The sequence below is a fragment of the Schistocerca americana genome, chromosome 11 (assembly GCF_021461395.2).
Source record: "Schistocerca americana isolate TAMUIC-IGC-003095 chromosome 11, iqSchAmer2.1, whole genome shotgun sequence".
Lineage (NCBI taxonomy): Eukaryota > Metazoa > Arthropoda > Insecta > Orthoptera > Acrididae > Schistocerca > Schistocerca americana.
Window position 1 is genome coordinate 100,651,010 of NC_060129.1, and position 27,017 is coordinate 100,678,026.

Below are 27,017 nucleotides of genomic sequence, written 5' to 3' on the forward strand. Positions count from 1 at the left end.
GTGTCGTCCCATTGCTTTAGTGTTCACTTAATTGTTATTCAAGGTCTGCTCATTTCTGGGTTATTATCTCCAAGGGTGCACACATGAATCGCATAATTGAAATTCTGGATGTCAAATTTTGGAATGTCCTACAGATTTAAAGAAAATGCTGTGGACACTATGATGGCAGGGGACATTATATCTTTTGTATGTATTCGAATGATATACATGACTAGGGTAATTTCTATTGTTGGCCATAAGCGACAATGTAAAGCAATATACATCCCCTTTGGCAGTATTCCAGACATAAAAGCACGCATTTTTAGCAGCTACATCTTTTGGAAAAGAGTTGTAACTGGACCTCCAATACTTGGAACAAAGCCATGTGAGTAAAAGTCTAGGTGGAGTACGCTGCTGGGTGCCTCACCAGACCCCCTTCCCTACATCTCAGGAAAAAGGTCCCTCATAACACTCTTATAAAAGTTCTGAACTACTCTGCGACCGACTCACCCCATGATACGATGACAGTTCACCTCCATATTTTGACGACGCTGCTCTCCTCAAAACCATTTCGTGTTTCAGGGAGTGCGTCAGCTTACATTACAGAACTGCCTTGCACTTAATGGCGGGATACTGTCGATGTATCCAGGGAGCTCTGTTTCCAAAACTATTTGACAAGCACGAAGGAAAGTGGCAGGATCTCGGGAGCTCACATTCAGATGGTCAGTTTCAGCAGATGAGATAATTTCCGAAATGTGCCAGTGATCATTGAGTAGTGAAGTACGCCAGTACTATCTACTCTCTAATCCTTAATAGCACAGATGTGAGTACTGCAGCTACTAGACGCGACTCGGTGTCACGGCGATCTCTGGTGGTGATGCTTGCGAGATGGGCAAGGTCATTGAGAGCGCTTTCAAGATAATTGCAAACAGGCCAGAATTGAACTGCTGTTCGACAGGCAGGTCTGGAACTTTGAGGGCCAGTGTTGCACCACAGATGTCACTTGTCCTGGAATGCCTCTGCCTCGTGGTCAGTCATAAGTACATCACCACAGTCATCAATGGGGCAGGCTGCTGATGCAATGACCAGCTGCTACTGATGCAGCTGTTCTTGCTGGTGCTGTGGGTACGTCATGGGCAGCTATGGAGCATGCTGGAACATCATGGGTCGATCAGCTGCTGTTTGACGCACATGTCCACCACACTACCTCTCCCACATATCACATACAAAGACAGAAGGAGGAACCAATATTAATTATCATACATAATTTCAGGAAAAAGAGTATATATGGATCTATACTGTTTCTACATACATTCAAAATTATTAGTGTCTCACAACAGGCCAGGCTGCATCATGGATGGCGGGAGAACTGCTGGAACACATATGGTGGGCAAGGCTGCTGCACAGCCAGATCCACCTGCACCATCGTCAGTGGGTCTGCTGCTGCTACATGTGCAAGTCTTCCACACAGCACCTCCTCCATACAATCCAACAAAAGTTGGTCAACCTCGACACATGCATCGAGTTCACCAGCAAACAGAGAATAGAACACCTAACATTAGTAATCAATGCATGCAGTTGTGTTTGTTGATAGAAGAAGAATGAGGACACCTACTTCATATATTCTCTATTTGATGGCCAACATTATGCTCCATGAGCTAATGTTGATGAAAAAGGTGAACAAATTCACCTGGTACTCATTGTTGAGTGCGCCTACAAGAAGACAAGAAAACATACCAACATACCATTAGCAGTGCAAGAATGCAATTTTTTTGTTGGGTGATAGGAGAACTTCTGCTCATATCTGTGGTATTCGAAGTTTGGTGTCATGGATTATGGGGTGGGCTCAGAAGGTGTCTCCTGCCTGTTGTTTTCATCACTAACGAGAATGGTACACTGAGTTGGAGTCAACCCAATTGTTACTGGACTCAGCTGTGAGATTTGATCCATCCCCAATTCCTTGATCTGACTCAAGATTTCTGCAAAAGGCAGAAATAAAAAGCGTATTGTTAGACATCTGTGCACATACACACATGGAGAGAGGGGAGAGAAACTCGTAATCACTTTCACATGAACCAGAATTTAAGCAGAAGCCTTCCTCACGAGTGCAAAGCTGCCTAACCAGATCCTGAAATGCAATGGCACTCAACATAGGCGACAGGATGCTCAGAACTGCAATGGGTGGAGGAGAAGGAAACTTGCCATCTGATAGGGAGTTATAAAAGAAGGTAACACACACATACACAGAGATGAGAGCTGAAATTACTTTGTATACCTATGTTGAAAGCAGCAACACAGTGCTTCATAATGCTGAAAAGGTCTAGGTTGAAGAAGAGCGGTTGTGACAGCAGTATGAAAGAATGAAAGGACAGTAACTGTTGAGAAGCACTAACCAGCTTGCTCAATACATTATGAGAGAAAGGAATGGAGGGATAGCGAGTTGAGAGCCACCCATGAGTAGCTCTGAGGAGATGACACCTGTCAAGTAGGTGAGTACCACCCATTCCAGGAACATATCACTGCCTCGTCGAATTGACTCCTACTTTCATAGGTATGGGTGACTCAGAATTTGTCTGCAGTATCCGACGAGCAAGAGAATAGTTTATTTTCCCACCACATTGTGGCAGCACTATCACGCTTGTGTCATGGGCGTAGCCTTCACACAGCACTGGTGGTGGTATGTTTCAGTAGGGGTGCACAGTATAACGCACTGTGTGAGCTACCTAGCACCCGGTGGCGAATAAAATACTCCACAGGTTGTAGAAGCAATGAGCAGTGGTCACAACCTGGCAACTGCATAGCAGCCACCACTAGTTGGAGAGTCTTATGCATGCAAGCAGCTAACATAGGTTAGTTCTGAGCTGGTCTGGGCCCCAGCCAAGAGCTGGCTACTACCTGAAGAGTACTGCCCACACACTACCATGATACTCCTGGTGGCCACCTTGATCCTGGGAGCCAGTCGCGTGACAGTCCCCTCACCCACCTGAGGCGCTGAATGCTTACATACAACATAGCTATGATGCCTAGGAAGAACATACGTTTTCCAGAAGAGGTGTGTACCTCAGATCATTTAACCCCGGATCTTTTGTGCCATTCCGCTGTGTAAAAACTTCCTGCAGTTTCTTCACCAGCGCCGTTCTTTAAGGTGTGTGTTCTAACATTTGTTCCCTGTGCTCTGGACACTGTAAAGGTCACCATTGAGCAGCTAGGAAAGTAAGACTTCTGAGACAAAATTTTGTATTTTGAAATAAGCACTATATCACCTACTATGGCTTTCTGACTGCGTGGATCCACCACCTTAATCCTCTTGTATGATATATTCAGAAGTCCACTATCACGTGGATGGACAGCTGTCTTCAGTTAGATTATACTCTCCAATAATTTGTTGGAGAGTGTCTAGACATGTGTGCAAGCCATCCACATATGGTTCTTAATGGTTAACTCCTCACAAACAGCCCATAAAGGCCCAATAATACCGACCGGCCACCGTGTCATCCTCTGCCCACATGCGTCACTGGATGTGGATACAGATGGGCATGTGGTCAGCACACCACTCTCCCAGCCGTTATCAGGTTATAATGCCAGAGCAACTACTTCTCAGTCAAGTCGCTCCTCAGTCAAGTAGCTGCTCAGCAGACCAGATGGTCACCCATCCAAGAGATAGCCCAACCTGACAGCGCTTTACTTCGTTGATCTTACGGGAACTGCGGTTGCCACTGAGGCAAGGCGCTTGTTTCTGTTCATACGCTCTCCAAACCTCGCTTTCATGTGGGAGAATGTTGAATAGTGGTTTATCCCTTATCGCTCCATTACCAGCTTGATGTCCTTATTGTAATATTCACCTGTGTGATCATTCTGCAGTTTGTGTGGACACCAATTCCTACAGTTCTGAAGCAATTGTTCAAACGCCTGCACCTCGTTACTCCCTCTCTTTGCCTTCAGAGGAGCTGCCCAGGAAAATTTGGAACATATCTGTGATCATTAAGATATATTTCAACCTGCATTCATTCATGAGTTTGCTGTTGCATCCACGAGATCGGCCTGTCATAGATTATCCAAATTATGTACTATAGCTCTTCTGCACTGGAAGATTCTGCGATAGCACTCGTGAAGTTTACGGATCACTGTCTCCACTATTATTGTTCAGCAATGCGACTTTCTCGTAGCTCTGAGATGATGGATATTCCATTCGTGTGCACTGTATTCGCTGCTGCTGATGCCGTCCGTAGTCGGAGCCGATACATGTTTTCGTTAGGATCATTGTAATACATATACTCTAGAGGTAATGTGTTCAGAATTTTATGCTGAATGTCAAAGGCATGCCCTACGTGAAATTCACTGCTTAACATTGGTCTATTAATGTTAATGTATATCCTATTGTTTCTGATTTTTAATGGTCTTTTTGGGGTGTTCGCTTTTGTACAGTAATCATACGTAATATGTCAGCAATAGTTTTCTTTCAGAAAATACTTTAAAAGGTTTGATGGTTTTAGGTCCACTAAACCAGATGTCCATTCACACACCCTTGTCTTTAAGGTGTTCTTCGTTAAGCTGATATGTAGCTTTCCCTAAATACAGGGATGATTTCGACTGCCCACACCTTCTTCCTCTTCCTCATCCTCTTCTTCTTCTTCTTCTTCTTCTCCTACTTCTCTTTCTTCTTCTACTACTACCACTACAACCATTCGCCACCACCACCAAGAACATTTAAATACTTCCGGTTACGGGTCTAAACGTTTCAGAGAGACACTTTTCACTATCCAGCTATCCCCAGAGACGCAATTTATGGCGAGTAGCTTTCAACACTTATAGGACCATGGGTTTCGTTGGTATCCTGTTGCCTACAGATCAAACTTCGAGACAGAATGCAACTTATTTACTGTGGGGTTCTGCCATTGGACTCAACTGTTGTAGCTGCTGCCTTGATAATGTCCTCCAATACCGCTAACCTTTTGCTGACTATTTGCTCACTTGAGTGGAGTCTGTCATTCGGCTGGGATTCCCCTTTCAGAGCTGCTGCCTTGATGCAGTTATCCTAATCTGACACTGAAGGTCTCGATTTTTCTGTTGATGAGCACACTGCAGCCATGCAAACTTGAACATAGCCTACAGTATAGCGACACGATTACAGCTTGGTACACTAGCTTTCATACAGAATCTCGTCGAAGTTTTGTCTATATCGCCACTCTTTAAGTTTCTTCAGTTTATCAATAATCAGAAAATCATATTGAGAGTTATCGTATCAATCCCAACATTTCAGCAAATGACATGTCGGGCCCTTCATGAGTTTAGTAAACGTACTTGAAATTCAGATTGTCCTACCTGAAAGGTTTGCAGTATCCCGGATCAAATGTTTTTGGACCCATGAGTATGTCTGGCTGAAATTCAGTATATCAACTAGCGTCTATGAGCAAAGAATAAATATTTTCTGATTTCATTCTGATTTCTCACTGCAATATGGTCAAATTTGAACACACTATTTGACTTCACTTTTTCAGGGGATGGACTAACGACTCTTGCGCTGAACGTTTGGTACATAGATTCCACCTTAAGCGATTCAACTGGTCATAGGTAGGCAACGCCAAACGTTTTCTGAACCATAACCAGAGCCTTTCTGATGATCAGGGCCACTGAGCATTTCCTGTGCATGCAAAGAGATAAACCAGGATTCACAACTCCCGAACAGGGTACACGCTGCTGTTGATGACGCAGACATGGAAAATCAATGTAATCCGGCGGCGTAGACGTCGTCCATGGTAGCTATTGGTTGAAAGCTGATGGAGTGAGTACCTCATGTGGTCACTCAACAGCAGGCAGCTTCGTTTCAGAGGCGCAACAGTCGTACTAGCCAAAGTGCCACCCAATGTGACAGCAGCAGCAGATGTGTGTGTGGGTGTTCTGAAACTTGGTGACGACTCTGAGTTGGTACACCAACACATTACCTGTAGATATTATGCTTGCAGTATTCAGAAGTGTTGGTCACAGTAGCACTTAATAAATTAAATAGAATATGTGTTGGTATTCCTAACCATCAACTTAACCACAGCCTCAGGCTTCACACACTAATGCATGGTAGGAGCCCATCTGCTTATCATAACATCAATGTCTCGTATAACGTTCAATTATCATAGCCTCCACTTCGTGTCAATCGTCAATTCATAGCCCAATTTTTCTACATTATTTGTCCGCCTCAATAGCTGAGGAGTCAGTGCGTCAGAATGACATGCTGAGGGGCCTGGGTTCGACTCCTGGCTTCGTCGGAGATTTCCTCCACTGAAGGACTAGATATTGTGTTGTCTTTATCATCAATATCATCTGATCCCAATCGACGCTCAAGTCGCCGAAGTGGCGTCAACTAAGAAGACTTACACCAGGCGACTGGTCCACGCAATGGGAGACCCTAGCCGCATGACATTTCACTGTATTAAGTAATGAAAAAAAAATCACACACACACACACACACACACACACACACTACACACTTTCTTCAGTGGTTATACTTCACATCTCAGACATTAGCGTCTATCTCCACTGCCAAAATTCACAGATTACTTTAAGGATTTCTTATGTGCAATCGTTGTTTCATATGCCCTTACTGAAATGTGCTTTGATAGTTGTATTGCATAACCTCTTCCTCATTAATTTCTACCATATTGACTCCTTCCCCCTCCAGGAAATCCCTCAATCACAGTCTGATAGTACAAGTACACTGAATACAATAATGAAACAGAATATTTAATTTCAGCAGAGTGACACCCTCTTGTCAGTTACCAGGCATACACAGCCTGAGCTTACCTTACTGAAGTTCCTCAAATACTCATTCGACTTAACAGTCATTTGATGCTCAATGTTCACCTGCTTAGTGAGAGTTCTCGTTGGGCAGCGTAAATCAATTCTGTATCTTTCTTTTTCATAAGAATAGCTTCATACAAGAAGTTCTCTGCCTTGTTTAACATCCGTGTCTCTAACAGCCAGGTGTCTAACACAGAACCCACATAGACCATCTGATGATCACAATATCACATTAACAATATCATGAGAAGGAAAGTAGCTACTCGCTATATAGCACAGATGCTGAGTCACAGATATACAATACAAAAACACTCTCTCAATTAAGGCTTTTGGCCATTGGCTTTCGTCAAGAACAGACACACATACACATACACACACAGTCACGCAAACGCAACTCACAAACACGACTGCAGTCTCACGCATCTGAGGCCACACTGGCAGCGGCAGCACCAGTGCATGATGGGAGTGGCGACTGGGTGGGGGAAAGGAGGAGGCCATGGGCAGGGAGACTGCCTGAGGCTGCAGTCGTGTTTGTGAGTTGTGTTAGCATGATTGTGTGTGTATGCATATGTGTGTCTATTGTTGACGAAAGCCAATGGCCGAAAGCTTTAATTGTGAGAGTCTTTTTGTAGTGCATATCTGAGGCTCAGCGTCTCTGCTATATGGCGAGTAGCTACTTTCTGTCTCATGAAAGTGTTACATTCCATCCCACATTTTCCATTATTTGATAGTATCACATGAAGTATATTTAAAGGCTACAGGCATTGTAATATTGCTCATATTGCAGATACGCATTCGAACTTTGCTGCCCAGTACTTGCTATATCAGTGGAGCATAAGTATAGACCTTTGCGTATACCGCTTATCTGTGGTTTATTTCGTACATACTATGGTCTAATACGGTAAGCTGGTGGTATGGGAAATTCAGGAGGAAAAATGTGTGAACTGATTACCTCAACGGTGTCCAACTGCTTAGCTCAGTGGTACCATGTATACCTACAATGCAGTGGGCCCAGGTTCAATTCCCGGCAGGTTTGGACATTTTTCCCACTCGTGGACTGGATCTTGTGTTGTCCTCGTCATCATTTCATCCTCATCACCAGCACACAAGTCACCAAATGTGGCGTCGGCTGAAATAAGACTTGCACTCAGCGGCTGAACTTCCCCAGATGGGGCCTCCCAGCCAAAAATATCATATAATCATTTCTTGTACCTCAATGGTACATCTTAGTGGAGCGACTATTGTCGTTCACACCATGTGTTGTATTTTTTTGTGTTTGGACAAGCCCTCAGTAGCACTGTGTATGGGAGGCTGCTACCTGCCCTCCACATGAGTACACCTCCACTCACTGCTTGTCTCTGTACAGTGTTCCAGCCACCCCAGAGAGCACGCTGGCAGCCAGCACTCTGCCGCACAGCGACCACGGCGACCACAGCAGGACTCCTATCGCAACTGCGCCGACGACAACCGCCCACAACACCCCTGCAGCTGGTGACACCACCGTCTCTCGCCTGCAGTGAGTTCTGTCTCCATACGTGCACGTTTTATACCTTCACATTGGAACTTGTTCAGTTTCAAGTTTGAGTGTCATACCTTTGATTCTCCATTTTCTCTTGATTCAGCATGTGGGCCATGACCAGTTATGAAAATGGATATTTCATTAGACTCAGTGAAATGTGGGTGTGGAAATTTCCTGTCAGATTATAGCTGTGTACCAGGTCGAGACTCGAACTCAGAAACTTTGTCTGTCGCGCGGGATTAGCCGTGCATTGTAAGGCTCTCCGGTCATGGACTGTGCAGCTGGTCCCAGCAGAGGTTCGAGTCCTCCCTCAGGCATGGGTGTGTGTTTGTCCTTAGGATAATTTAGATTAAGTAGTGTGTAAGCTGAGGGACTGATGACCTTAGCAGTTAAATCCCATAAGATTTCACACATTAAAAAAAAAAAGAAAAAGAAAAAAAAATTTTGTCTTTTGCTGACAAGAGCTCTATGGTCTGAGCTACCTGAGCACGACTCACAACCCGTCTTCATAGCTTTACTTCCGCCAGTACCTCGTCTCCTGCCTTCCAAACTTGACAGATGCTCTCCAGCATAACTTGCAAGACCAGCTAGCACTCCTGGAAGAAAGCGTATTGCAGAGGCATGGCTTAGCCACAGTCTGAAGGATGTTAATAAAATTTTCACTCTGCATTGGATTGCGCTCTGATATCAAACATCTAGGCAGATTAAAACTGTGATGCTACGTCCTTGTTGTCTGACATGGTCGATCTGATCCATGATGACGGCAATGCCTGCCCTGATGCCCCCATGCAGTTTGACACGGGGCCTCATTGCATTCTAATGGCCCAAAATCTGGATATTGTAGGATTCGAGTAGCCAGGCAAGTGAAGACTCGCAATAAAGCTTCTTTAAAATCCCTCAGTTGCGGATAATGCTGTTTCACGTGAATACTCGACATCGCCATCTCATTCAGAGTTCGCTCAAGAGAGGGCGCTGTTTATGCCACTATTCTACCTTATCCGGCCTGGAAACAATGCTAAAAATTGAACAACAGTAATACTCTCTCTCAGCCGTCTGCCACTCACATGATTATTTACATACCTGTTGATGGTGTGTATGTGTATGAAGTTATATTGACATCGCACCAAGTCTTCTTGATGCATCACTTTCATTTTTAATTTATTTGTGATTGTGTAGCATTGTTTTTTCAGGATAAAATTCAGCCATCAGTTGCAAATAAGTTTCATTATGGTTTACCAGTTCAGACAAATCATTTTTTTATCTTCAGAAGGCTACAAAATTAGTGATATTATAAATCGTTAGACCTTGACCCTACATTTATGAGAAGCATAAAAAGTATATTACAGAAAAATACTTCTTCAAAAATTTTGTGACTAAAGCTTTATCGCTTCATATTAATTTTGTACATGCTATGTAAGTACTGTTTCTTTCTTGTACTGCTAGTCAGTACTTACATTTATACAAAAACGATTTTCCCATAATGTTTGTACTTATGATATAGGCCAGTTTGAGTGTTTTACTTCTGATAAAGGCACTCTTGGTAGTGCCGGAATTAGGTCAAAAGACTTAATATTTGCGACCGATGGGTTTTATTGCTTTAATTTTACTTTGAAAACAGTCTCTGACCACGCAGCCATGTTTAAAACTTTAGTATTACAGAAACTTACTTAATGTCTTTTTAGCAGATGTCAATTTCTCCTTCATAGAAGCATACTGCCATGGTAAGTCTAGAAATGTGCATATTGTGTGTGATTATTTTAAACACATTTTATGCTTCACATAAATATATAGCCAAGTTCTAAAGATTTATGGTATCCTTAATTTTATACGCTTCAAAAGATGACAAATTAATTTATCGAAACCTGTAAACCACCATAAAATATATTTGCAACTGATGACTGAATTTTATGCTGGAAGGAAGTCACATTTTGTCTGACAGCGCATTACGAATTTTGAAATAGGAGCCTGGTAACAATTTACTTACTCATTTTTTTTGTTTCTACATCGCTCTTTGGATTCATAGAGTGAATAGCGTTCAGTTTCGACACTCAATGTCATACCTTTCCTTCAAAATTGAGTAACTGCCTTTTACTCTTTACATTTAAAACAAATTATTGCCTTGTTTGTTTTATATTATGCGAAATCTGTGCGTCATGGTTTGAAGGGATCATGTTTATTTGCTGCCTACCCACGTTGTCATGTGGTATTAAAGTACTATGATAAAGATGTAATGTGATATGCAGTTGTCGCTTTAAAGTGGCCTAATTAGCCAGTTCCTATGTTCTCAGAGCACTCGGATGTCCTTCACCACATTCTACGCAACCAGTAGTCCCAAGAAACGACGTCATATATGCTAATGTAGTCTCATAATACATCACTGTTTTAATGCTGAAAAAAATAGTGCACCATTTAAGAAGTTTCTAATTCGCTCAAGCTTTATTGTTGCAACAGTGCATATGGAGTATATGAAATGATTAGATTTAAAGGTCAATAACACAGATAGCCCTATGGTACCAGGTATCGACCAGCGTGAAACACCCACATTTCTACATGGTTTTAATCTCCACAGCACCAATGTAGGTGCTGACGTCCAGTTAATCGAACAGATAGCGAATACTGTCCTGGGATATGTTACGCCTCGCCAGCTCGACCTGTTCGCGTAGTACTGTCAGAGTTGTTAGTTGACGAGTCTCATAATTCATTTCGTGTCCCATCATATCCCACACTTGCTCAATAGGAGATTTGTCTGGGGACTACGCTGGCAGGGAAGTTGCTCCGTGTCTTACAGAGCGTTTCGGCGTAATATGAAGCGCCGGCACGTCGGCCAGGAACGTTATGGCAGAGAGGGCTGTTAGACGGCGTCAGCCAATAGCACGCTGACGGCCGTACGGCACTGATACAGGAGCGCCCTATACACGAGGAGAATACAAGCGCCGCTCCGCCTGGTCGCAGACCGAGTTGAAGTTGAGCCGACGTGCGAACACTACAGCAGTGACTTAAGAACTGTATTTGTTCACTTGCATTACGAACTGTGTATACTGAAGAGTTTGCTTATGTTCGTCTTTCGCCCCTTGCTTGTGAGACGTCAATATCTCGTAAGTTTTATAATGAATTCCCTTAATATGATTTCCTTCAATGATTGTCTAGTGATCCGAGGAAGCGGCTTTCCTAGCCACCCTAAACTGGATGAGTGGGCAGAACACAAAACTTAGCATGTTGAGATTTACAGGCAGCTTGATGGTGTGCATTGTCCTGTTGGAATAACACAACATATTCCTGATGCAAGAATGGAAAAAGAAAAGGTCTAACAACATTCTGCTAGTACTGAGTGCTGAGTAGCGCCCTTTTCAGAATTGCCTAAGGTGAACGAGAATTGCAGCATGTCACAACCTAGACCATAACATCTGCGCCATTCCATGTTCCAAATGATCCTTCGACAGCACAAGTCGAGTCATGCATGTCAATGGTGTTCACAAATGAAAGATGGACGAGAGTTGTGCATGTCGGCAGTCCCACTGCAAATAACCAGTTCACAACACTAAGTGTTGACACACATGGCCTCACAAGATCTCTTATCTGTAGTGTGTTAGCTGTATGATCCGCCACTGCTGCCCTTACAATACTATGATCCAGACAGGTGTCTGTGCCACATGGCCTTCCAAGACTTCATCTATGAGTGTCAGAATATTCAGCTGACTACTGATATCTGCATCGTATACAATTGATACCATATGGCCAACTTATGTGACAGTTCTCTGAAAGGACAATCCCGCCACTCAAAGCCCACAATTTGACCCAAATTCGCCCAGTTAGCTGCAGAGAGAACAAGTGTGTCTCTGTGGCATGATTGCCGGCTTGCTTAAAACGTTTGCACCACTCTGCGCCTTCTGGCTGGAGCATTCATTGCTATAGGGTACACTCAGATGGCACACTATTAGCTACGCCACAAAGCTATATACCGTCTGAAGACACTGAAACCATTAACAGTACATCCAATATCCACCATTTGGCACATACCATCATTCGATCAAAACCGACGTCGTCTTTCTAGGTGTCTGGCAGAATATGTCCTTTTCAGTTTTTATTTTTGGTTTCTTCATAATTTAGATGTATTTTTTTGTTTCCTTTAGATACCAGGCATGGAATAACACAAAGTGATATGTAGCAACTAAGATCTGACCATCTGTGTGTTCTACAGACCCATCTATGACACACAAGCTAAAACCATCATCTGATGAAAATACACTCCTGGAAATTGAAATAAGAACACCGTGAATTCATTGTCCCAGGAAGGGGAAACTTTATTGACACATTCCTGGGGTCAGATATATCACATGATCACACTGACAGAACCACAGGCACATAGACACAGGCAACAGAGCATGCACAATGTCGGCACTAGTACAGTGTATATCCACCTTTCGCAGCAATGCAGGCTGCTATTCTCCCATGGAGACGATCGTAGAGATGCTGGATGTAGTCCTGTGGAACGGCTTGCCATGCAATTTCCACCTGGCGCCTCAGTTGGACCAGCGTTCGTGCTGGACGTGCAGACCGCATGAGACGACGCTTCATCCAGTCCCAAACATGCTCAATGGGGGACAGATCCGGAGATCTTGCTGGCCAGGGTAGTTGACTTACACCTTCTAGAGCACGTTGGGTGGCACAGGATACATGCGGACGTGCATTGTCCTGTTGGAACAGCAAGTTCCCTTGCCGGTCTAGGAATGGTAGAACGGTGGGTTCGATGACGGTTTGGGTAGTTGACTCACACCTTCTAGAGCACGTTGGGTGGCACGGGATACATGCGGACGTGCATTGTCCTGTTGGAACAGCAAGTTCCCTTGCCGGTCTAGGAATGGTAGAACGATGGGTTCGATGACGGCTTGGATGTACCGTGCACTATTCAGTGTCCCCTCGACGATCACCAGTGGTGTACGGCCAGTGTACGGCTCCCCACACCATGATGCCGGGTGTTGGCCCTGTGTGCCTCGGTCGTATGCAGTTCTGATTGTGGCGCTCACCTGCACGGCGCCAAACACGCATACGGCCATCATTGGCACCAAGGCAGAAGCGACTCTCATCGCTGAAGACGACACGTCTCCATTCGTCCCTCCATTCACGCCTGTCGCGACACCACTGGAGGCGGGCTGCACGATGTTGGGGCGTGAGCGGAAGACGGCCTAACGGTGTGCGGGACCGTAGCCCAGCTTCATGGAGACGGTTGCGAATGGTCCTCGCCGATACCCCAGGAGCAACAGTGTCCCTAATTTGCTGGGAAGTGGCGGTGCGGTCCCCTACGGCACTGCGTAGAATCCTACAGTCTTAGCGTGCATCCGTGCGTCGCTGCGGTCCGGTCCCAGGTCGACGGGCACGTGCACCTTCCGCCGACCACTGGTGACAACATCGATGTACTGTGGAGACCTCACGCCCCACGTGTTGAGCAATTCGTCGGTACGTCCACCCGGCCTCCCGCATGCCCACTATACGCCCTCGCTCAAAGTCCGTCAACTGCACATACGGTTCACGTCCACCCTGTCGCGGCATGCTACCAGTGTTAAAGACTGCGATGGAGCTCCGTATGCCACGGCAAACTGGCTGACACTGACGGCGGCGGTGCACAAATGCTGCGCAGCTAGCGCCATTCGACTGCCAACACCGCGGTTCCTGGTGTGTCCGCTGTGCCGTGCGTGTGATCATTGCTTGTACAGCCCTCTCGCAGTGTCCGGAGCAAGTATGGTGGGTCTGACACACCGGTGTCAATGTGTTCTTTTTTCCATTTCCAGGAGTGTAGTACCACATTCAGTACATTTATCTCTGTCGTTCTAATTTCTGTACGTCTATTGGTGTTAGGTGTTCAGGGAGTATGGTTTCAATTAGTTGTATCTTTCAGTGTAATTGTTCTCTTGTACGTTATCTTCATTTCTGTTTAGTTTCGTACAATCTGTTCCTTCATATACTACACTATGTGATCAAACGTATCCGGACATCACCAGAAATATACATTTTTCATATTATATGCATTTTACTGCCACCTACAGCCAGGTACTCCATATCAGCGTCCTCAGTGGTAATTAGACATCGTCAGGGAGGAGAATAGGTCGCTCTGTGGAAGTCACAGAATTCGAAAATGGTCAGGTGACTGGGTGTCACATGGGTCATACGTCTGTACGCGAGATTTCCACACTGCTAAACATCCCTAGGTCTATTGTTTCCGATGTGATAGTGAAGTGGAAACGTGAAGGGTCATGTACAGCACAAAAGCGTACAGGCCGACCTCGTTTGCTGACTGACAGAGACCACCGACAGTTGAAGAGGGTCGTAATGTGTAACAAGTAGACATCTATCCAGACCATCACACACTAATTCCAAACTGCATCGGGATCCACTGTAAGTATTATGACAGTGAGAAAACTTGGATCTCATGGTCGAACCACACATTACGCCAGTAAATGCCACAAAGCTTGGTGTAAGGAGCGTAAACATTGGACGACTGAAAAGTGGAAAAACGTCGTGTGGAGTTACAAAAATCACGGTACACAATGTGGCGATCCGATGGCTGGGTGTGGGTATGGCGAATGCTCGATGAACGTCATCTACCAGACTTTATAGTGACGAAAGTAAAATTCGGAGTCGATGCTCTTATGGTGTGTTTGTATTTTTTTGGAGAGGGCTTGCACGCCTTGTTATTTTGCGTGGCAGTGTCACAACACAGGCCTACATTGATGTTTTTAGCACCATCTTGCTTCCCACTGTTGAAGAGCAATTCAGAGATTGCAATTGCATCTTTTAACACGATCTAACACCTGTTCATAATATACGGCCTGTGGCGGAGTTGTTACACTACAATATCTCTGTCATAGACTGGCCTGCACAAAGTCCTGACCTGAATCCTATAGAACACCTTTGGTATGTTGCGGAACGCCGACTTCGTGCCAGGCGTCACCGACCGACATCGATACCTCTCCTCAGTGCAGCACTCCATGAAGAATGGGTTGCCATTCCAGCAGCTGACAGAGCGTATGACTGCGAGAGTGGAAGCTGTCATCAAGGCTAAGGGTGGGCCAACACCATACTGAATTTCAGCATAACTGATGGAGGGCGCCACAAACTAGTAAGTCATTTTCGGTCAGGTGTCCGGATACTTCTGATCACATAATGTAAATTACTGGTGTGGGTAACTCAGGAGAAGCTGTGAATGAAGTGATTAGCTCAGTGCTAAGTCATTCTAGGTAATGATGCAGTTATTGTCGTTGTGTTGTAGATCCTTCACCAGTATTGTCTGTATTAAACTGTGCTCCAGCCTCCACGTGAACATGCTATCACGTGTCCACGTCATGTCCCTCTGTGCAGCACGCCAGCCACCGCAGACGGCGAGACCACGGCCACCGCCCAGCCACACGGCAACTGCAGCGAGCAGAACCGGACTGCTGCCACCGCTGCGCCGCTCCCGCCCCTCTGCGAGATCCCCCCACCTGATGACCCTGACGTCTCTCGCTTACGGTTAGTTCTGTCACCACACATGAATCAAGTACTATGGTAAAAGATTGAGATCTAACTTTACTGTATTTTTTTCCATGCAGCAGATGTTATAGTTCTGAGGAAAAGTTGATCTTTTCATGACTTATGACGTTCAAGTAGGCGTGGGTCAAAGTGATCCTGAGCATACTCTTTGGATTACAAGTGTGATTCACTCATTGCGGTTATATGGGAAGATGCTATAAAATAAAGTTCTTTTCCATAGACAATGAATGTACCGGTGTGAAAGAAGTAGTTTCTATTTCAGTTTATGTTTTTTTGTCTTCTAAATTAATTCTGTAGAGAATGGGTGTGGAATAGGGTTTTTACACATTGGATCTGCACGAGACATTGACTTTATTGGAACAAATAATGGAATTCTATTTCTGTGTTGGTCCTCAAAAATAAATAATGAAGGAATACACCAGTAAGCAGGAAACGACAGAAATTACTATGTAGTGGGGAATAAGGATATGTTATATTGTGGGGTGTCTGTTCAAATTTCGTATCAGTACTGTATATTTATCTTTAAACGGCTTCTTTGGACACTTCCACATGTAGTGAACATTGAAAATTTGTGGCACACTGAGATCTCTTGCTCATCACAAATAGTCATCTTAGTAAACAGGCCACCTCACCTCATGGCCACACCTAGCTCAGACTTCTACTGTCACTTAAACTTACACCTTTGTTTCCTAGACACTACAATCAGAAGTTCATCCACACCATAATGCGAATAGCAACACTACTACAGTTGAGTAGTGAGAGGATAGTGGTTAACCCTACTGTGAGAGATTTGTGTGAGAACCTCTGATGGTAGTGTTCGGAAAGCCTTCATGGACATATCAGCCTCGATGACAGACTGAGTCCATTTTGTAGGTGTGCTCCTGTGCAGTTGTGGTTAAGAGGTCTCCTCCTTACTATTAGGAAATTCAGACACACCCACTGCATGTGTTGATGAGTAGAGATGTGTGCAGCAGTGGACACTTCCCCAGTTCCGGAATATAGCGGGGATTTCCACGTGTACTGAGTACAGTTTCTTCACTCATCGTATTTGACTGTACGAAAAAATACCGATATTTGACTGTGAATTGATAGGATTGCCACACAACTTCACATCCATTGTTGTTAATGTTAAATTCAAATGCAGTACAACTGGCACTTGGATAGTACTAACATAGGTCCAGAAATGTGTGAGTGGACTTAAGAAAACATATTCCTTTCTGTACAGCGATTAAAGGATTTTGTACATTAATTAACTAAGATGGTCAGCCTCTTATGTGAGCAAGCCGTGGGTCCAATGTCCATTTAAAAGATTCATATGCATAGGTAGACAACAGAATTTAACAAATGCTATTGATAATCAACAAAGATGCAGGACACTTATGGGGAGATGGAATGATCCATATCCTGCATGTTAATTTTAGCAAATAGAAGGAACATTTTTTCTAAAAGAATTAAACATATTGGTCTGAAATTTGGACTACATGTTCAGTGAATATTTCTCTACAAATTTATAATGCTATGTTACGAAATATTTATTTGTTTTGGTTTTACAATTTTTTAAAAAGCAGATGCATATTTTTGTCTCTAAAATTTTACACTTTTTGTACTACAATTCTTGAATTATACAATATTTTTTTACAATTTGTTATAAAAATGAAGGAAAAGAAGCAAACAATATTCTGTATATATTTCACTGACATGCTTTCAGCAGTTTTTGAGAAAATGTTCTTCAAAGACGGAAATTTTAAAGTTACGAAAATGGCTTCCAAAGTTTTTTAATACATTCTTGCCCCATATGATGGATTACCAGCATCCTCGTCTTTTTTCAGTGTTAGTTTCCTTTTCAGTGTTCGTTTCCTCCGTTTTGCTGCATGCTTTTGTCTCTTCTTCCTGCACCTCTTAGTCTTTGTTCAGCAATTAGGCCCATTATCGAAATGGCTTTGTGTCCTGGTTGGAAACCTAAACGTTTCATCACATCACATTTGATAAAGTTTCGCCGGCCGGGGTGGCCGAGCGGTTATAGGCGCTTCAGTCTGGAACCGCGCGACCGCTACGGTCGCAGGTTCGAGTTCTGCCTCAGGCATGGATGTGCGTGATGTCCTTATGAAAGTTAGGTTTAAGTAGTTCTAAGTTCTAGGGGACTGATGACCTCGGAGGTTAAGTCCCGTAGTACTCAGAGCCATTTGAACCATTTGATAATGTTTCCTTCATTGTATGTTGCCACTGCATCATACACTCCAAAATGCAATGTTTTTATCTGTATAAACACTCTTTTGGGAATCCTAATCCAAATTAAATTATTTACACTTCCATTTGGATTTTGTGTTTTCGCATGTAAACACTTTTCCAATAAACTCGGCTGTGATAAATCTCTGAATATGGCCTTAATTACATCAATTCCACCATTTGGCAAACTGTTTTTATGGGTATATTCCTTTCCTGATTGGTACTTACACCATGAGTCATCACCTATGGGGCACAGTACCTGTTGTGGGTGCTCATTTGTTGATACAGTATCAAAAACAATAATGCCCACACTGCTCTCCTCATATGCTCAATGCTTCTTGTATTTTGCCTAATTGCACACCCATAGTCCCTCTTCCTCCAAGGGTCTTACCATCACTAAGCTTCTGGGATCCTAAAAGTTTACACAAGTGAGCCCCCATGCACTTCTGCACATGCCCTATGCACTCCTGTTTTTTAATGTGAATTTGATTGCCATAAGGTTTGAGTTCCTCTACAGCTCTATATCACTTACAGTCACCATCTCCTAGATACTTAGTGTATCGTACATTATACCACCCCTGTGATCTGGAAAAATTTGCTTTCACTCCCTCAACTTCCATCGTTTCACTCGTGCCATGGAAATTTGCTTCACAACTTTCGCTAAATTCGTCCTTGGTATTGGCCTTACATCTACAACGTTTTGAGGGAATAGCAACATCAGTTAGTTTGCAACAGTCTCTACTGGTAGCTGTCACAATACCATTTAGAGATTTATGACCTCTACGTTGCCATGAGCCATTTAAAGCAACAGTTAAATCTCTACAATTCCCATTATCTGTCACAGCTTCTTCAACTGCTTTCTTCGTTGTTGCTTCAGCAATATCTTCTGCAGAAGATCCCACCAATTCATTATAAAGTCCAAACTAGGTTGGCGGTTTTAGCAAGTTGATAATTCCACACAACATTGTCCCTGAAGCACTGCCCTTGACAATGCAACGCAAGCCATACACTAGCCTAACATTTACATCATACACCGTCTTTCCACTATTACCACTACAAGGAATACTGTTATAATTAGAAAACGAAACTTCTGCAGCACATTTGTTACACTTCAATAACAGTTTACATGCCAAGCCAATGTGTGAAGTTATTTTCAATTCCAGTCCTCTTTCTTTGCAAACTTGGCATAATATGTAATGTTTCAAAACATTAGAGAGCAAGGAAATGTTAATTATTTCATTCACGTCATTACTGTCACTTTAACAGTTTTCAATTTTTTTTTGCTGTCACGAAGTTTCTCGTAAGAAGTAGTTCTATCACATAAATTTGGAGTAGTCGGTGAAACAGTCTGAGCAGCATCTCCTTTCAATACGACAAAAGATTTCTTCTTCCACTCATTGTGCCTTTTCTTAAACACTCAGTTGCTGAAACAGGGCATATTGATATCCACAAACCAAATACGTAAAGCAGGTAAGAGCAAAATTCATGAAATACGCAAAAATGAACAGCTAAACAACACAAAGCAAACTCCACAAGTCAACACACACAGTATAGCGTTTATGTTTACTGATATTAGCAGTCACTTGTCACAGAGATAAAGACATACAACGTTGAAAACAAAACACTGTCTAATTCTGGAAAGATACCCTGCTTGTAGCAAGCGAGTGGTGCCGCCAGAGATGACACACCAAGTAGCTACAACCGTTTACGCAGTGCATCAACTTTGCAGCGATAAAAAACACACTTCGAATTCACTTAGAAGGGTAAACTTGATTTGTTTTATTCAGTAAATACCAAATAATTTTATAATGGAAGAAAACCACAAAACCTTAATTCTGTCATTTTCATCGATCTGGCTCTCCTTAAGTTGAAATTATAACAGCAGACGGAGTCTTATAGTAGCCAGTATTTTCCAAATATGCCGCATAAAATAAACTTGACACGTTTGAAACAACATCAGATGCATGGTAACAAGCGGCAAGAAGCCAGTATCGCAGAAGATATCGAAGAAAATGAACACAGCCAGGACTACTTTGTAAAAATGAAAAATGACAGAAACAGTTGAAAGTAAGATGTCACAGCAAAATGCATATCCTTAAACACAGTCACATATGTAAACAAAGTCTACATGCTGTCCAATACAAGACTTGAAAACGTCTAGCACATAGTAAAAGGGAACTTAGTAGAATCTCAGTAGACATTGTGACAGAAAACAAAGTGGGAAATAAATCTGATGATTGTAATTAGAAATAGGATATGGACATGGGAGAACTTAACAGCACACAAACCCCATTATAAAGACTGAGTGACACGTGCAGGAAGCAACCAAAACAGGTTATCAAGAACTGAAGAAAACGACAAGAGAACAATCAGAGGAGGAAGTAACACAGTTAGAGCAGAAAATACAAAGACGTAGGACAAAACATGAAAAACAGATTGCAGAGAAGGTCTTGTGTCGGGAATTACTAGACATGTATGATACTAATAAGGATAATATAAGTACATGGTGAAAAACATGAAGACATCCCACTTTGTGGGTAGCAGACGATTGTAGGGACCTATGAAGGCCTTATATACACATCACAGGACATGGAAGTCCTAAACCAACCAATTTAAAAATAAATAGCAAATACGAACTCTAAAAAACTGCGATTAAAGAGAAAAATTAAATATAATTTTATAACTATGAGTACAAACCAAGTAAAACTAAATCCCTAGTTGTGACATTGTGTGAAATTTAGATTATTTGGGTGGAAGAACAAATTTATTTACAGATGAACTGTGAAACATCGACAGTTTAAAAAAAATGTAATAGGGGTAGTGATACGGCAAAGGCCGTGAATATTTTTACAAATTTCAGAATGGAAAATAGAAAACATGGGAACGGCTTCTTTAGAGGATGCATTGTAACTATTTTTTTAGACCAAGCACCCTCATTAGGGGAGCAATATAACTGTGTTATTCATAGATACATTCAGAACCCAAACTTTAATTTTAATAAATACACTGATTTGGACATCATACTACTTCCATATCATTCTGCTTACACAACACAGCAAGAACACACACTCGTACACACACACATGTGTGGGTGCACAAAAACACACACACACATAATCACACACACACATACAAACACACACACACACACACACACACACACACACACACACACACACACACACACACACACACACACTTTACAATATACATACATATATTTTACTTCAATTTTTTTCATGATCCTCTGTTAAACATACAGATGGACATAGACCATATATTTTTAATAAGAGTCACACACACACACACACACACACACACACACAGACACATATATATATATATATATATATATATATATGTGTGTGTGTGTGTGTGTGTGTGTGTGTGTGTGTGTGTGTGTGTGTGTGTGTGTGTGTGTATCAGAGAATTTGTATATATGTCCAGGATATCCTTCAAAACCCCGTTTCCAATCCAACCTAATTTGGCACTGAAACAGCACACATCTGGAGTATTGACCCTGCGGGGCTTATAACCTCACACCCCCAATAACAACCAAGATATGGTTTAAGAGGTGTTTTTCCTGATCTCTGGCATACTGCCTGCCTTGCACGACAAGTATGTTGTATAGGGACGATTTCAGCCTGCCTTACTGACCTGCTTTGCAGTACAGTCTACTCGTAGGTGGCAGGGAACAGTTACCCTACATGACAGATATGTTTTATTGGAATGGTACAACTGATTTTATCGGTCTGTTTAACATAACAACCTACATGTCAAGCACAAAAATAGTTGTCAAGTCCTGACAAGTAGGCTACTGTAATATTTTCCTGTTTTATAGATGTGTTTTGCAGGGGGTATATGTATGGGTAGACTTGCTGGGGAAAGTTTCATGTGTACATAGGAGGGGAAGGATATGGAGAGGGCCAGTAGGAGAAAGACAGTGATGACGCTAATAGGGGATGGGCAAGGCAAAGGTCAGAAGTGGACATACAGGGAGAGGAATAGGAGTATGGGGACAGCGAGGGGCAAAAGGGGAACAGAGACAGTTGGAGCAACGGAAGATGGATGGAAATTGGAGGAGGAGGAGTCCGATGTGAAAAGTGACCTGTAGGAAATGAAGAGGATGAGGTGAGGAAGTGAAGGGAGGAAAAGATAGGAGAATGACTGGTGCATGGGGGAGGATGAGATAGAAATGGAAGGAGAAAATGGACAGAGAGAAGGAGCAGGACAGGATGGTCAGAGATTTGAGGAGGGAGATATAGGTGGAGGGGAGGGGGAGGAGATGACAGGAAAAAGTGTGGTGGAGGAGGAATAGGACAGAGAAAGAGAGAAAAAGATATGGACAGAGGCATGGGGAGAGAGACATGGTGGAAGAGACAGGCCAAAAGGGATGGGCAGGAAGGGGGAGTAGGATATGTAAAGACAGAGACAGCTGAGGTGGAAGCATGGGGTGGATGGAGAAATGGGGGAAGAAGAGGTGGACACAGAGAGGAAGGAGTAGATTTGTGCATTATATGTATCGAATGTTTATGCAAATGAAGACACTGGGTAAGGACAAGTATATACATGAAGGGGAAGTGTTGTTACCAAAAATCAGATTTGTTCAAAGTATTCTAATCAACATTTTCATGGAGGTAGGATACATATTTTCAGTTGCGATAATTTCAGTGCCATCTATCACAAAGCGAAAAAAGTGGTGCAGCTAAAATATTCATATGTCTTTACGTACTACACGAATATGTAATAAAAGATGGGGGTTCCTATTTTAAAAAACCCAGTTGATATCCGTTTGACCTATGGCAGCGTCACCTAGTAGGCCAACTATAGCGCCATCTGGTTCCCCATTCAAGCGAGACAAGTTTCGTTCTTTGTAGGTTTTCGTTTGACGCTTATTTCGTGAGATATTTGGCCTAGTCACGAACAATGGACCACCATATATATATATATATATATATATATATATATATATATATATCGGTTACCAGTCAATGAATGTTGGACTATGTATTGACTGATCCAGAGATGAGATTCTTCCTATACGTCAGTCAGGGGTCCTGAAGATGGTGCAATGTACTTTTTGCTCAAATAAAATAACTGAAAATTTAGACAGCTACATGTGTTTTGGTTTGACATTTTAAAACCACAGAATATTATTCAACGTCCCCTTGTGGCATATATCAACACTGAGATAACGTACAACACAATTTTGCACAATTATGTGGATTTTGTTACTTGTGACGAAATGTTGTTCTGTCTTCATTATAAATTTACTTCTCTTTTCTCAGTGATCCTGTAATCATTTTGCACCATTCTGATTAGTTCTTTTCATGCAGTGGAGGTTTCATAATGTTAAAGAGTGCTACCAAAATGAAAGACATAAGATAACGAAATTTCATGCAAAGTGTCAACTTGACGATGCACAGCAAACTGCGAAATTGGCCCAATAATTTGTGGATGAGATAAACTTATCGCATCGTTCAGCGAGGAAGTCGTTTTCAACTCTGACCACTCGGGATTTGGATATGTGTATGAAAGGAACCCTGGAAACTGGAAGTACCAAGGGTGTTGTATCAATATCAAATACCGTAACAGACTCTTATTCAGTTATGTCGACTGCTAATTTCGATGGTAGATACTCTGGAAAGTTATGTATTGTGCTGTCAGAAGTTGGAGGAGTTAAACCCCCTGCGATTCTTTCTCGTTCGCATGATATTGTAAGGGCAACACGGAAATTTACGTCACACCAAGCAAGAGAGGGAAAATGGGCGTAAGAGTACTACAACTATGGTATGAGCACTGCTATTATCCAATAACTGGTCAAAATAACTGGCTTTTGTGTGACCCCTGGTCTGCGTGTAAAAATCATACTCCTTTAGCGCGAAGTATCCACTCTGAAAAGTGTCTGACAATGCAAGATGAACAAATACAGCCTCTGGATGTTTGTTTTTTCTGAGCCTGTTAAACATATTATCACACTGTCTGCAGTATAGCCAATTCCACGATAAGCTCCTAGACACACTGTTTCACTTTCGGTCACATGTCATCATAGCCCATCAGATCTCATCACCAGGTTACACCAATATGATTCGATATGCATTCCTTGAGACTGGATACCCAGCTGAACATTCTTCACAGTTTGCAACTTCCATGGAGTTCGCCTTAAATCGTAATGATGTGAACCTCTGCGGTCACTGTGACACACCATTTTTCATTTGCTGCTAGTGGTGGAAGTTAATGGTTTGCTTTTAATATTTCTTGAATGTCGACTATTTCCATTTTGTGGAATACACACACCCTGTAAAAGGTTGGTGTCAGCACCTCCTGCTCAGTCAATTTCTGTCTCCCTCCTGATGCACATGATGTGGCATTATCAGCTAATATTTTTCCAGTCATTGTTAACACAACGCTTTCAAATGAGCCTTTCTAAAGATTGAATTTGCGAAGTCGCACTTGAGGGCTTCCTTGTAAGCTGCGGGCTTGTGGGACTATCCTTCCATCAGCTTCTCCCCATTGGCAATTTCTTCATGCTCCCATACTTGATAATATTCTCCATGACTGGAAATTCCAATGAGCACGCGCTAAGTGCTGCAGGCCATTTTCGAACTATATCAACGAGGGTTACTGTCCCTTCTCGAAATTCTGAAGTGCTGTTCTTTGTGGAAGTACTGGAAAGGACTGGGAAGTCCGTTAAGTCTGATGAAAAATATTCGCAGATTTTCTTTTTTTTAAATGGAACGGCTCTAAACGTAATGAGATTCAAATGGTGATCACAGCAATGAATGTCTGAAGTACAAGTAATTTTACAGCTTGTGTCCACTTATCCAGTCATACTCGCTGTGTGACAAGTAGGTCATGTCCGTGCACATGTTGGGAGCGAATGCTGCTCCGCATACTCCCAGCTTCACCTTCAACTACCAGGAGGGTCCAGTAGATTGTTGCCAAGAATTGCCTCCATACTCCACCCCCCCCCCCCCCACTCGACCACTCTGGAACGTCTGGGTCCACGTTTGAATACCCAGGGCAACCCAAGTCACTGACAGCATATTTTAGTTCCACAACACCGCTTTCGGTGCTCAGTGCGCGGACACTACAGACAGGATAAATGGCACACAACTTTTTTACTTGTGTAGAAAGCTCAAGAATCAATCGCAGTTAAACAGCAGTATCCCTTGGAGGTAGTGCAAACCTATGCAGAGGGTGTCCCTGATACCGAGTAGAGAGAAGGCTAAAGCAGCTCTGAAAAAGAATTTTAGACCTCGAAACTAAAGATGGGTGTGACGTTATGGGCCGTATCATTAGAGATACTTGCGATCATTAGGTCATTGCAACGCCAATGATAACTGAAGTTCATCAAAAAGATGTGGAGAGTACTTAACCTGGACAGATAATGAATTAGTACAATTGTTAGCATCCTGCTCAGATAATTAATAGAGATTTTTTAGTCCGTATTGAGCGGACATAGACAAATCAGAGCAAAGTATAGATTGACTGTAAATCGTACAAGGGAGGTAATGTTGTCTTCAGTCCTGAGACTGATTTGATGCAGCTCTCCATGCTACTCTATCCTGTGCAAGCTTCTTCATCTCTGAGTAACTACTGCAACCTACATCCTTCTGAATCTGCTCAGTGTATTCATCTCTTGGTCTCCCTCTACCATTTTTACCCTCCACGCTTCCCTCCAGTACTAAATTGCTGATCACTTGATGCCTCAGAACGTGTCCTACCAACGACCCCTTCTTCTAGTCAAGTTAAGCCACAAATTACTCTTCTCAGCATTAGTCACATGATCTACCCATCTAATCTTCAGCATTCATCTGTACCACCAGATTTCTAAAGCTACTACTCTCTTCTTGTCTGAACTATTTATCGTCCATGTTCCACTTCCGTACATGGCTACACTGCGCACAAATACTAGCAGAAAAGACTTCTTGACACTTAAATCTATACTCGACGTTCACAAATTTTTTTTCTTCAGAATCCCTTTCCTAGTAAATGCCAGGTCTACATTTTATATCTTCTCTACTTCGACCATCATTCATTTTGCTTCCCAAATAGCTAAACTCATCTACTACTTTAAGTGTCTCAATTCCAAGTCTAATTTCCTCACCACCCAGTGATTTAATCCGACTACTTTCCATTACCCTTGTTTTGCTTTTATTGATGTTCATCTTATATCCCCCTTTCTAGACACTCCATTCCGTTCAACTTATCTTCCTCGGTCCTTTGCTGTCTCTGATGGAATTACAATGTCATCGGCAAACTTCCAAGGTTTTATTTTTTCTCCATGGATTTTAATTCCTACTTCATATTGTTCTTTTGTTTCCTTTACTGCTTGCTCAAAATACAGATTGAATAACGTCAGGGATAGGCTACAACCCTGTCTCATTCCATTACCAACGACTGCTTCCCTTTCATGCCCCTCGACTCTTATAACTGTCATTTGGTTTCTGTACAAATCGTAAATGTGCCTATAAACGCAATAAGGATGTAAAAGCCCTACCATGGTTGAATAATAAAACTCGGAAAATGCTGAGGGATGGCAGAGTGATCAGAAAAGAGCTCAGCAATGTCCACAACCCAAAGTTAGTCGCAAATCATATATATGTCACAACATCGACGTACGAAGCACACAACAAACTCCACAGCCAGGCCTTAGCTAAATATCTAACACAGAACATGACTTAAGTTGGGAATAAGTGCAATCATTATATGGATCGAGGGTTTCAATCGAGTTACTCATTGACAAGTGCGATGTGCCAATAAATGAGAGGAAAATGAAAGCTGAAGTTTTAAATTTCGCGTACAGGATATCAGCCACACAGGAAGACCATATTAGATTATATTGACATATTGTCGTTTGACGGCGCTCAGATGCCCGTATGGAGGACGTAGCAATTGCCACCCCCACCGTACTGAATCATCTGAAAGAGTTGAAAACAAGTAAGTCGCCAGGTCTGGATGGAATTTTACAGCG

At 42.7% G+C, this 27,017-nt stretch overlaps 1 protein-coding gene across 3 annotated transcripts in view; it reads left to right on the forward strand.

Annotated features, from left to right (window-relative positions):
• LOC124553873 (ankyrin-3-like) overlaps positions 1–27,017 on the forward strand; it is a 107,799-nt gene that overhangs the window by 69,394 nt on the left and 11,388 nt on the right. For 2 of the 3 annotated variants that reach the window (XM_047127874.1, XM_047127875.1), the window contains 2 exons: positions 8,138–8,287; positions 15,644–15,793. In XM_047127874.1, the coding sequence (XP_046983830.1) occupies positions 8,138–8,287; positions 15,644–15,793 (300 nt within the window). The remainder of the gene's footprint in view (positions 1–8,137; positions 8,288–15,643; positions 15,794–27,017) is intronic. The other variant, XM_047127876.1, reaches the window with a different exon arrangement.